Source organism: Mustelus asterias, chromosome 11 (genome assembly GCF_964213995.1).
Source record: "Mustelus asterias chromosome 11, sMusAst1.hap1.1, whole genome shotgun sequence".
Lineage (NCBI taxonomy): Eukaryota > Metazoa > Chordata > Chondrichthyes > Carcharhiniformes > Triakidae > Mustelus > Mustelus asterias.
Window position 1 is genome coordinate 5,627,929 of NC_135811.1, and position 13,062 is coordinate 5,640,990.

General features: G+C 47.3%; 1 protein-coding gene across 1 annotated transcript in view; it reads left to right on the forward strand.

The window, feature by feature from the left end:
- The window catches only part of slit1a (slit homolog 1a (Drosophila)), a 329,132-nt gene that overhangs the window by 309,892 nt on the left and 6,178 nt on the right, over window positions 1-13,062 (forward strand). The window contains exons 32-35 of the mRNA XM_078223079.1: window positions 2,596-2,833; window positions 3,633-3,763; window positions 4,917-5,071; window positions 10,946-11,234. Coding sequence (XP_078079205.1) covers window positions 2,596-2,833; window positions 3,633-3,763; window positions 4,917-5,071; window positions 10,946-11,234 — 813 coding nt within the window. The remainder of the gene's footprint in view (window positions 1-2,595; window positions 2,834-3,632; window positions 3,764-4,916; window positions 5,072-10,945; window positions 11,235-13,062) is intronic.

The window sequence follows — 13,062 nt, forward strand, 5'->3', positions numbered from 1 at the left end:
TGCCCCCTTTGGGCAAGCCAGTTCTGGATCCACAGGGCAGCAGCCCCTTGGATCCCATGCCCTCTCACTTTTTCTAGAAGCCTTGCATGGGGGACCTTATCGAACGCCTTGCTAAAATCCATATAAACCACATCTACCACTTTCCCTTCGTCAATGTGTTTAGTCACATTTTCGAAGAACTCCACCAGGCTCGTAAGGCACGATCTGCCTTTGACAAAGCCATGCTGAGTATTCTTGAGCTTACTAAACCTCTCCAAATGCTCATAAATCTTGTCCCTCAGGATCTTCTCCATCAGCTTACCAACCACTGAGGTTAGACTCACCGGTCGGTAATTTCCTGGGCTATCCCTATTCCCCTTCTTGAAAATAGGAACCACTTCTATACAAGAAACAGGACAAATCCAACCCGGCCAATTACCGCCCAATCAGTCTACCCTCGATCATCGGTAAAGTGATAGAAGGAGTCATCAACAGTGCTATCAAGCAGCACCAGCTCAGCAATAACCTGCTCAGTGATGCCCAGTTTGGGTTTTGCCACGGTCCATAAGACCATAAGACCATAAGACATAGGAGCGGAAGTAAGGCCATTCGGCCCATCGAGTCCACTCCACCATTCAATCATGGTTGATTTCAACTCCATTTACCCGCTCTCTCCCCATAGCCCTTAATTCCTCGAGAAATCAAGAATTTATCAATTTCTGTCTTGAAGACGCTCAACGTCTCGGCCTCCACAGCCCTCTGTGGCAATGAATTCCACAGACCCACCACTCTCTGGCTGAAGAAATTTCTCCTCATCTCTGTTCTAAAGTGACTCCCTTTTATTCTAAGGCTGTGCCCCCGCGTCCTAGTCTCCCCTGTTAATGGAAACAACTTCCCTACGTCCATCCTATCTAAGCCGTTCATTATCTTGTAAGTTTCTATCAGATCTCCCCTCAACCTCCTAAACTCCAATGAATATAATCCCACGATCCTCAGATGTTCATCGTATGTCAGGCCTACCATTCCTGGAATCATCCGTGTGAATCTCCGCTGGACCCGCTCCAGTGCCAGTATGTCCTTCCTGAGGTGTGGGGCCCAAAATTGCTCACAGTACTCCAAATGGGGCCTAACCAGTGCTTTATAAAGCCTCAGAAGTACATCCCTGCTTTTGTATTCCAAGCCTCTTGAGATAAATGACAACATTACATTTGCTTTCTTAATTACGGACTCAACCTGCAAGTTTACCTTTAGAGAATCCTGGACTAGGACTCCCAAGTCCCTTTGCACTTTAGCATTATGAATTTTGTCACCGTTTAGAAAATAGTCCATGCCTCTATTCTTTTTTCCAAAGTGTACGACCTCGCACTTGCCCACGTTGAATTTCATCAGCCACTTCTTGGACCACTCTCCTAAACTGTCTAAATCTTTCTGCAGCCTCCCCACCTCCTCAATACTACCTGCCCCTCCACCTATCTTTGTATCATCGGCAAACTTGGCCAGAATGCTCCCAGTCCCGTCATCTAGATCGTTAATATATAAAGAGAACAGCTGTGGCCCCAACACTGAACCCTGCGGGACACCACTTGTCACCGGTTGCCATTCTGAGAAAGAACCTTTTATCCCAACTCTCTGCCTTCTGTCTGACAGCCAATCGTCAATCCATGTTAGTACCTTGCCTCGAATACCATGGGCCCTTATTTTACTCAGCAGTCTGATCTCTTTACAGCCTTGGTTCAAACATGGACAAAAGAGCTAATTGCCAGAGGTGAGGTGAGAGTGACTGCCCTTGATATCAAGGCAGCATTTGACCAAGTATAGCATCAAGGAGTCCTAACAAAACTGGAATCAATAGGAATCAGGGGGAAAACTCTCCGCTGGTTGGAGTCATACCTGGCACATAGGAAGATAGTTGTGGTGGAGGACAATCATCTCAGCTCCAGCACATCACTGCAGGAGTCCCTCAGTGTCCTAGGCCCAACCATCTTCAGCTGCTTCATCAATGACCTTCCTTCCATCTATGATTTATAAGGTCAGAAGTGCAGATGTTTATTGATGATTTCACAATGTTCAACACTATTCACGACTCCTCAGATACTGAAGCAGTCTGTGTCGTGCAAACATACAAATTAGCAGCAGGAGTAGGCCATTCAGCTCCTCGAGCCTGCCCCACCATTCAATAGGATGATGGCTGATCTGATTGTGGCCGCAACGCCACCTTCCTTCCTGCCCTATGGGGAGGAGAGTTTCCTAGGTTAACGACCCACTGAGAGAAAAAAATTCTCATCATCTTTCTCTTAAATGGGAGACTCCTTACTTTTAAACTGTGTCCCGAGTTTTAGTCTCTCCAACACGGGGAAACATCTTCTCAGCATCCACCCTGTCAAGTCCCCTCAGGACCTTAAATGTTTCAATAAGATTAGTAAATTAATCAACATTCAACATTAAGGCTTCACAAAGGAGCACTTGTGCAAGGTCTGATAGGAGCAGTGGGATGATATCTCAGCACACATAATGGAAATTCTATCTTTTGAGCAAAGGCTGGCAGTAGCTCTGGACAATTCTGTTTATAATAGCTCCAGTTTCCATATCTATCTGTGTCTCTCTGTCTCCCCCCAGTGGCCGTTTCTGTGAGCTCCCTTCCCAGGCCTCTCCGCTTCCTGCCCAGTGCCAGATGCAGGATTGCCTCAATGGTGGGCAGTGTGTGAACATTGGCACCCGCGCCCTGTGCCAGTGCCTCCCTGGCTTCGGAGGGGCCCGGTGTGACAAGCTGGTCAGCGTCAACTTTGTGGACCGAGACTCCTACCTCCAATTCACCGAGCTCAAGAACTGGCCACGTGCAAACATCTCGCTGCAAGTAAGTGTGGAAAGGAGAGATCACATCATCAAGGGCCTGTCAGTGTAGGTACTGAGAGATCGTTTCTCCTTGGCTGGGGAAATCTAGAATCTCAGGATAAGGGAACGGTGATTTTGACTAAGATGAGGAGAGATTTCTGAGGTATTGAAACATAGAAAAAGGAAGCAGGAGTAGGCCATTCGGCCCTTCGAGCCTGCTCCACCATTCATTTTGAACATGACTGATCATCAAAATCAATATCCTGATCTCCCTTCCCCCCCAAATCTCTTGATCCCTTTACACTCTGGTTTCTCTTGATCCTATAATATTTTAGCCCCAAGAGCGACACCTAATTTCTTCTTGAAATCACACAAAGTTTTGGCCTCAGCTACTTCCTGTGGTAGTGAATTCACCACCCTCTGTGTGAAGAAATTTCTCCTCACTTCAGTTCTAAAAGGTTTATCCCTTATCCTCAAACTATGACCCCTCGTTCTGGACTCCCCCACCATCAGTATGTCAGAGGCTTGTGAATCTCTGGAATTTTCTATCCCAGAGATGTTCCATTGTGGAATATGTTTGCGACAGAGATCAATAGATTTTTAGATAGGGATATGGGGATAGTGTGTGGGAAGATGGAGATGGATCAGCTGATTTTATTGAATGGGGGGCAGTCTCGATGGCTGAATGGGCCAACTGCCCCTATTACTTCCATTGACAGAAAAATGTGACTAAACGTTGCGACAACAGGAAGTGAGGCTGATGGACAGGAAGTGCACATCCGACAACATGTTTAATACGAAGATGACATCTGTTTCTCCAGGTCTCCACTGCGGAAGATAATGGGATCCTCCTCTACAACGGAGACAACGACCACATAGCAGTTGAACTTTACCAGGGTCACGTGCGGGTCAGCTATGACCCAGGGAGTTATCCGAGCTCTGCAATCTACAGGTAATGGAAAGTGGGGCCCAGAGATTTTGGTTCAGCCTGTCCTTGACAGGTATAATTAAATCTGTTCCTTTGCTTTCTCCAGCAACCTCTCTCTCATTCTCTCCGTCTCTCACTCGCTGGCTTTTCATTCTGCATCTTGACCTAGTGTCCATTCTGTGTGGGCAAGCCCAAGCAGTCAGCACTAGAGGTCATGGCGAACATGATGGTCACACCTCACCAGCTGATGCATTAACCTTGCCTTTGGAAGGAACCTTGGACATGCAACTGTCCCACAATTCTGTGTATCATCTCCAGCAAAGATGGTAGATGACAAGACTTGGTTTTTGGCCATCTGAGGGAGCAGACGGAGCCTCACTTTATCATGAAATTTCTTGCATTTCTTTAGTCCCTTTCACAACCTCTGGACATCTCAAAGCCCTACCGCCAAGTATTTTATAAAGTGTAACCATTGTTATAAAATAGGAAGCAGCCAATTTACGCACAGCAGGATCCCACAGACAGATGATCTTTCTTTGGAATGCTGGTTAAAGGATGGAGGTCTTGTGGCGCAGTGGGTAGCATCCCTACCTCTGAGTCTGAAGCTCTGGGTTCGAGTCCCACTCTGGACTTGCAGTCCACAGAAGGTGTGTTCATAATCTGGCCAAACAGGTTGCTTATCAACTTGCAAATCCTTCCATTACGCCTACGGCAGGTGGTCTGAATCTCTGAATCAGCCAGGACATAATCATGGAAAAACACATGGGTGGGCAGTCAACAATGTCCGCTAAGGGCATGGCACATGAGGAGAGAGAATTAAAAATAAATATTGGCTAGGACTCTGTTCTGCTTTGGAATAGTGACATGGGATCTGCTACATTTATTTGAGAGGGTATTCAGGGTCTGGGTTTACTAACTCAGCTGAAAAGCAGCATCACTGGCATTGTAGCACTGCATTCAGCATAGATATTTGTGCTGTAGTCCTTGTGTGAGTCTTGAACCCACAACCTTCTGACTTCAAAGCAAGATTGCTACCCAGTGAGCCATGCTTAGCACCTTAATTTGGGCCAAGTCTTAAATCTATGGTCTCTGGCCATTGATCACGTGCCAATTTGCTTGCAGAGGAAGAAAGCGGGGGAATGTTTAGCCAATATATCTCTTTTGGTTCATCCTACAGCCTGGAGACAATCAATGATGGACAGTTCCACACCGTCGAGATTGTGACCTTGGACCAGATGGTGAATCTCTCCATCGATGGTGGGACACCCAAGAGTATGGAGAGTTCAGTCAAGCAGTCTACACTCAACCGTGAGACACCACTTTACATTGGAGGTACGCTGACAGCAAGCCAAACCAGGCTGGCTCACCACCTCATCCTCACGCACACTCATAATTCCTATAGTCAGGAAAAACCCCCAATTCCCTTTAAAAATCGGGCAACAAGTCCAAGGGTTTTCTTTTAAACTTAATTCATGCTCCGGATGGTGGGCAATGCTGCCAGGGCTGGTATCTATTGCCCCTCGAGAAGGTGATGAGCCACCCTCTTGGGTCTTCACCTGGTTGGTGTGGGGTGTTGAGGCATTGTGATGATGGACATAGCGGGTGAATATTGAAGGGAGAGTGGAGTCAGGGCAGAATCTGGCAGGGCAGCATGATGGCACAGTGGTTAGCACTGCTGCCTCATAGCCAGGGTCCCAGGTTCAATTCCGACCTCGAGTGACCATCTGTGTGGAGTTTGCATGTTCTCCCCGTGTCTGCGTGGGTTTCGTCCGGGTGCTCCAGTTTCCTTCCACACTCCAAAGATGTGCAGGTTAGGTGGATTGGCTGTGCCAAATTATCCCTTGGTGTCCCAAGATGTGTCGGTTAGGGGGATTAGCCATGGTATGTGGGGTTACGGGAATAGGGCAGGGGGATGTGTCTGGGTGAGATGCTCTGTTGGAGAGTCAGTGCAGGTTTGATGGGCCAAATGGCATCCTCCTGCACTGTAGGGACTCTATGATTCTATGAGATCTGTAAGGTGTTGAACTACAAGAATCTTCATCACTCTTTGACCTAAAAGATACAGACACTGAAAGCTCCAATTTTCAGCACAAGTTTATTGAGCTCAACTAGCATGTACAAACTTGATACTTAACAATGGTGATGATATAACAGCAAACTTTGATCCTTGCTCTCCAAACTTTCTGGGCCAATTCCTTTTGGGGTTATCACGTTGACCATAGACTCATTTCTCTTCCTCACCAATGATGTCTGAGGTTCCCTCCCCGTTTTACCCCCCTCAGGGGGCTGATGACTTGTAATACAAGGTAAGAGTTTTAACAACACCGGGTTAAAGTCCAACAGGTTTATTTGGTAGCAAATGCCATTAGCTTTCGGAGCGCTGCTCCTTCGTCAGATGGAGTGGATATCTGCTCTCAAACAGGGCATATAGAGACACAAAATCAAGTGACAGAATACTGATTAGAATGCGAATCTTTACAGCTAATCAGGTCTTAAAGATACAGACAATGTGAGTGGAGGGAGCATTAGGCACAGGTTAAAGAAATGTGTTTTGTCTCCAGACAGGACAGCCAGTGCGATTGTGCAAGTCCAGGAGGCAAGCTGTGGGGGTTACGGATAGTGTGACATGAACCCAAGATCCCGGTTGAGGCCGTCCTCGTGTGTGCGGAACTTGGCTATCAGTTTCTGCTCAGCGACTCTGCGCTGTCGTGTGTCGTGAAGGCCGCCTTGGAGAATGGTTACCCGAAGATCAGAGGCTGAATGCCCGTGACCGCTGAAGTGCTCCCCCACAGGAAGAGAACAGTCTTGCCTGGTGATTGTCGAGCGGTGTTCATTCATCCGTTGTCGTAGCATCTGCATGGTTTCCCCAATGTAATGGACATGTCCTGAGGCATGGTACATTGGGGAAACCATGCAGACGCTACGACAACGGATGAATGAACACCGCTCGACAATCACCAGGCAAGACTGTTCTCTTCCTGTGGGGGAGCACTTCAGCAGTCACGGGCATTCAGCCTCTGATCTTCAGGTAAGCGTTCTCCAAGGCAGCCTTCACGACACACGACAGCGCAGAGTCACCGAGCAGAAACTGATAGCCACGTTCCACACACGAGGACGGCCTCAACCGGGATCTTGAGTTCATGTCACACTATCGGTAACCCCCACAGTTTGCCTCCTGGACTTGCACAATCTAACTGGCTGTCCTGTCTGGAGACAATACACATTTCTTTAACCTGTGCCTAATGCTCCCTCCACTCACATTGTCTGTATCTTTAAGACCTGATTAGCTGTAAAGGTTTGCATTCTAATCAGTATTCTGTCACTTGATTTTGTGTCTCTGTATGCCCTGTTTGAGAGCAGATATCCACTCCATCTGACGCAGGAGCAGCGCTCCGAAAGCTAATGGCATTTGCTACCAAATAAACCTGTTGGACATGGTGTTGTTAAAACTCTTACTGTGTTTACCCCAGTCCAACGCCGGCATCTCCACATCATGACTTGTAATACAAACATGATTAGATTTAGGTCCATCATTGTTGTCCATCACCACATGTTGGCTTGGCAAGCAAACGTGATTGAATTGGAATTCTATGGACACATACGGATTTAACTTTCCTTATCTTTGTCATTGTTCTCAGTGAAGAAACACATCTTTCAGCAACATTTAATTAGACAGAGGTGAGAAATCAGCGCAAAATGACACAATGAATGGTTACACATTGGTGACTTTTTCAGCAAGGTTAAGTCATGCTTTGCTGCTTAGCTTTCCCACTGCCATTTATCATAAAATGAGTATGACCAAGTTATTCACAATCCATAAAAATACCCTAAACGCTACAGGCCATCTAGTGAAAGGTTCAGTTCAGCCATGATCTCATGGACTGCTGGAACAGGCTTAAGGGCTGAATGGCCTCCTCTTCTTCACATTTCCGGCGGCCTGTTTTATTTCTCTCCTGGGCTTACTTATTACATGAACATTAAGGCACCAACCAACGCACAAGGGATTGGTTAACACAAAAACACACAGGTTAATTTTTTTAAGGATTTGAGATGTTGGTATTTGAGTATTGAGCTTGTACACATATCTGATTGGGAGCTTCATCAGAACAAACTGAAACTAAGTCTGAATCACATGATGCATTGCCTCCTTTGCTCTCGTGATGGGTACGGAAAATATGACCACACCCATTTAAAGATGTATGACAGCAGCACATTATTAAAAAAATCACAGGTGATAGTGCGAAATGGGACACTGATAAATTCGTCCAAGACCTATTTCACCTCCTTGTGCTTATGAGAAATGGGAGCAGTATACATAGAACATAGAACAGTACAGCACAGAACAGGCCCTTCGGCCTACGATGTTGTGCCGAGCTTTATCTGAAACCATGATCAAGCTGTCCCACTCCCTATCATCCTGGTGTGCTCCATGTGCCTATCCAATAACCGCTTAAATGTTCCTAAAGTGTCTGACTCCACTATCACTGCAGGCAGTCCATTCCACACCCCAACCACTCTCTGCGTAAAGAACCTACCTCTGATATCCTTCCTATATCTCCCACAAAGTAATAGACCATTTAGCCCCTTGAACCAGCTGCACTGTTTAATAAGATCATTAACAGCCCCCATCAAACATATCCCTTGATTCCCTCCAAATCCAAAATCTATCAATCTCAGCCTTGACTCTCGAACATCTATTGATATTCAGGGTAGAGTCTGCACCGACTCTCCGATAGAGTATCTTACCCTAGCCCACCCAGATCCTATTCCCACAACCCCACATATTTACCCCGCCAATCCCCCTAACCTACACATCTTTTGGACACTAAAGGGCAATTTAACATGGCCAATCCACCTATCCTAAGACTGAAGCATAAACTTTCCAATCAGGGTATCACAGCCTCTCTGCACCTACTCCTGAAGCATCTTTCAAAATTTATAGGCGCGATCTTTCTGCCCTGCTGCGCTGAGGTGGGAAATCTAAGCAGGAGGTGAAAAATGCGAATGGTATCACAGAATACTATACCGTGCAGAAGAGGCCCTTTGGCCCATCGAGTCTGCACCGATGCACGAAAGACCCTGACCTGCCCACCTAATCCCACTTGCCAGCACTTGGCCCATAGCCTTGAATGTTATGATGTGCCAAGTACTCATCCAGGTATTTTTTAAAGAATGTGAGGCATCCCGCCTCCACCACCCTCCCAGGCAGCGCATTCCAGACCGTCACCACCCTCTGGGTAAAAACGTTTTTCCTCAAATCCCCCCTAAACCTCCCACCCCTCACTTTTAACTTGTGTCCCCTCGTAACCGACCCTTCAACTAAGGGGAACAGCTGCTCCCTATCCACCCTGTCCACATCCCTCATAATCTTGAACACCTCAATCAGGTTGTCCCTCAGTCTTCTCTGCTCCAGAGAAAACAACCCAAGCCTATCCAACCTCTCTTCATAACTTAAAATGTTCCATCCCAGGCAGCATCCTGGTGAATCTCCTCTGCATCCTCTCCAGTGCAATCACATCCTTCCTATAATGTGACGACCAGAACTGCACACAGTACTCCAGCTGTGGCCTCACCAAAGTTCTATACAACTCCATCATGACCTCTCTGCTTTTGTAATCTATACCCTGATTGATAAAGGCGAGTGTGCCATATGCCTTTTTCACCACCTTTCTTTCCGCCTTCAGAGATCTATGGATAAATACGCCAATGTCCCTTTGTTCTTCAGAACTTCCCAGTGTCAGACATTTCATTGTATACTTCCTTGTCAAATTACTCCTCCCAAAGTGTATCACCTCACACTTTTCAGGGTTAAATTTCATCTGCCACTTATCCGCCCATTTGACCATCATGTCTATATCTTCCTGTCACCCAAGACACTCAACCTCACTGTTAACCACCCCGCCCATCTTTGTATCATCGGTAAACTTACTGATCCTACCCCCCCCGCCCCCCCCCACCACAATGTCATCTATGTCATTTATATAATTGACGAATAATAGAGGGCCCAGCACGGATCCCTGTTGGATGCCACTGGTCACTGACCTTCAGTCACTAAAGCAGCCATCTGTCATCACCCTCTGTCTCCTACCGATTATGAATCCCTGTACCCATGTGCATTTGCTTTCTTCATAAGTTTCCCATGTGGGACTTTGTCATGCCTGGCATCAGGCCATTTGCTATCCACCCAGGCAATTTTGGCCGGCGTAATCAGCCTCACAGCCAGGGGGACGCTAGGCTGAATCAAATATTTATAACTTCGTTTAAATGTGATTAGTAAGTCCAGGATGCAGAAAGCTCACTTAATTTTCCAACTTTGACGGTGGAGATCCTCACCGGTGAGGATCACAGCTGGTCTCCACCAAAGGGGACATGACGTGATGGCCTCGCCAGTGCAACCGGAGGCCATTAAGGCCCCCTGGGTGATCAGAGGCAGGGGTGGGGCAGTGCCAGCCTGGCACTGTGGCAGCGCCAAGGGGGCAGGATCAGATGGGGTGTAGCCAGTCAGGGAAGGGGGGTGGTCGGTAGAATGGGAGGGAAGGGGATACTCTGCATCGGGGGGGGTAGTGGTTGAGGCTGCTGGTATGGCCGCTGACCGGGAATCTGGGCCACCGATCAACAAGCTGGCAATCAGGGTGGGGAGGGAGGGGTGACCTGCGGTGGCGATCTGGGGGGGGGGGGGGAGAGCAGAATCTGTGGAGGGGGCGGTAATCAGGGTGGTAGCCCGTGAGGGAGTGCGATATCCGTGAGTGGGGGTTGACAGATCCCCATATACTGCGTATACTTGTACACAGTATATAGGAGATCAGGACACATGCCTAGCAGTCTGCAGCCAGCTTTCCCGGTGAGTTTAGGTTCCCCTCCTGCCCCCAACCAGCGTGAAACTTCCAACTGCCAAAAACATTGACAGTGTGGGAAAATTGTGTGGAGTAACTCACTGAAAAAATCAGAGTCAAACTCCGGTTTTCAGACTTTTTGTGACAGTTCAAGTGGGATTTTCCGGCCCACTTGCCCCAAAACTGGAAAATCCGCCCACAATAGTCCACCCACTACTATTCCTGTTGAGGGTGAGATGAGAAAATTCCTCCCATAGAATTGTTTTGGGAAAATTCTGCCCAATCTGTTCAGTGCAGACCAATCTCCTGGCAAGTCACTTGCAATATGCCCATCCTTCAGCAGTTGTGTTTTTGTTCCCTTTACCGTGTCCAGGAATGCCCGTCGATGTGAATTCCGCAGCATTCCGGCTCTGGCAGATCCAGAATGGATCCAGCTTCCATGGGTGCATCCAGAACCTGTACATCAACAACGAACTCCAGGATTTCACCAAGACGCAGATGAAAGCTGGTGTGGTGCCAGGCTGCGAGCCCTGCAGGAAGATTGTCTGCCTCCATGGCATCTGCCAACCCCGCGCTGACTCTGAGCCTGTCTGCCACTGTGAGCCAGGCTGGATGGGACCTCGCTGTGACCAGCCCCTTGGTAACCCATGCTTGGGACACAAGTAAGTCATAGGATCCAACCTGTGACCTAACCCATACAAAACTTGTTCACTTATCAGCCCTATGCACACTGACATACTCTGGCTCCTGGTTAAGCTACACCTCAATTTTAAACCTCTCAGCCTCTTGCCCCCACTATGGTCTCATCCCTCCCTATGTCCATAACCACCTCCAAGCCAAAACCCAACAAGATCTTTGCTCATCTAATTCTGGCTTCTCATGCTCTGAGATTTTTGTTGCCTCACCATTGGTGGCTGTGCCTTCAGCTGCCTAAGCTCATTGGCCCCTCAAGCTCTGGCATTCCTGCCCTCAACCTCCCCAACTCTCTTTTAAGACATTACTTACTTGACCAAATGTTTGGTCCATAGATGTGTAGGCCAGGTGGATTAGCCATGGTAAATGTGTGGAGTTGTGGGGATAAGGCAGGGAGAGGGTCTGGGTAAGATATTCTGACAGAGTCAGTGCAGACTCAATGGGCCAAACTGCCTCCTATGGTATTGAATCTATGGATTCTATCTGTTGTAATATCTGAACATAGGAATCAGGAGCAGAACTTGGCAATTCAGCCTTCCGAGCCTGCTCCGCCATTCAATCAGATCATGGGCGATCGCTCCCTGGTCTCAAATCCACCTCCCCACCTGTTCCCCATATCCCTTTAACCTGTTTTTTTTAAAAATCAGAAATATATCTAACTCCTTGAAACCATTCAATGATTCAGACTCCACCGCGCGATGGGACAGCGAGTTCCACAAATTCAACACCCTCTGAGAAATAGTTCCTCCTCATCTCAGTTTTAAATCTACCGCCTCTCAACCTATACCTGCGACCTCTTGTTCTAGGTTACCCCACAAGGGGAAACATTTGGTCTACGTTTACTTTATCAATCCCATTTAGTATTTTATATACCTCAATCAGATCCCCACTCATCCTTCTAAACTCCAGCGAGTACAAGCCCAAACTGTTTAATCTCTCCTCTTTAATATCTCCTTATATAGCTTGGTGTTAAAGTTGGTGCTACCCAATTAGTTCCTCTTTTCCCACAACGCGATGTTTTCCTTTTCAGGTCTTAATCCAATTTCCTTTTGAAAGTTAATATGAAATCTGTTTCCACCACCCTTCCAGGGAGCACAGTCCAGAAATGGATTGAGTGCGAAAATCTAGGTTAGCCCTCTGAGTGCAGTGCTGAGGGAGTGCTACACTGTCTTTGAGGCAAGATATTAAACCGAGGTCCCACCCATTTTCTCAGAGATCACAGCAACTATTCTGAAGAGGAGCAGGGTAGCTTTCCTCAGTTTTCTGGAGAATATTTATCCCTCAATTATCATTAAAAAAAAAACAGATGATGTATCACTATGAGTTTGTGGGATCTTGCCATGTGCAAATTGGCAGCTGTGTTTCCTATATTGCAATGCGTACTCTTGACAAAGCACATCTGGAACTCTCCATTTTATATGTCATATCAAAGATCAGAAACAATCATTAAAGGTTGTTAGATGCAGGTTTGTGGAATGGTGATTTGTTGAAATTATAATGTTGCCCACCAGATGTCAGTGTTTGCCTCCGTGAACACTGACCACAGGTCTGTGGTGTGGAGGAGGTATGGTCATAATGAACTCCCGTTAAGCCCCCTCCTCTCTTCCCCCTAACCCCGCCCGCCACCCCCACACTGCTCGACCTCTAATGGAACCATCCTTTGTGATACTGAGGCTTAGAGACCAGAAGGAGCCCAATTTGACAGCTCATCTGTACATTGTTAGTTGAATGAAGTGAAGCTGATCTGATAATTGCAGTGACTGGTTCAGGGTGGAGAGAGGTCCACCAGAATCCAGC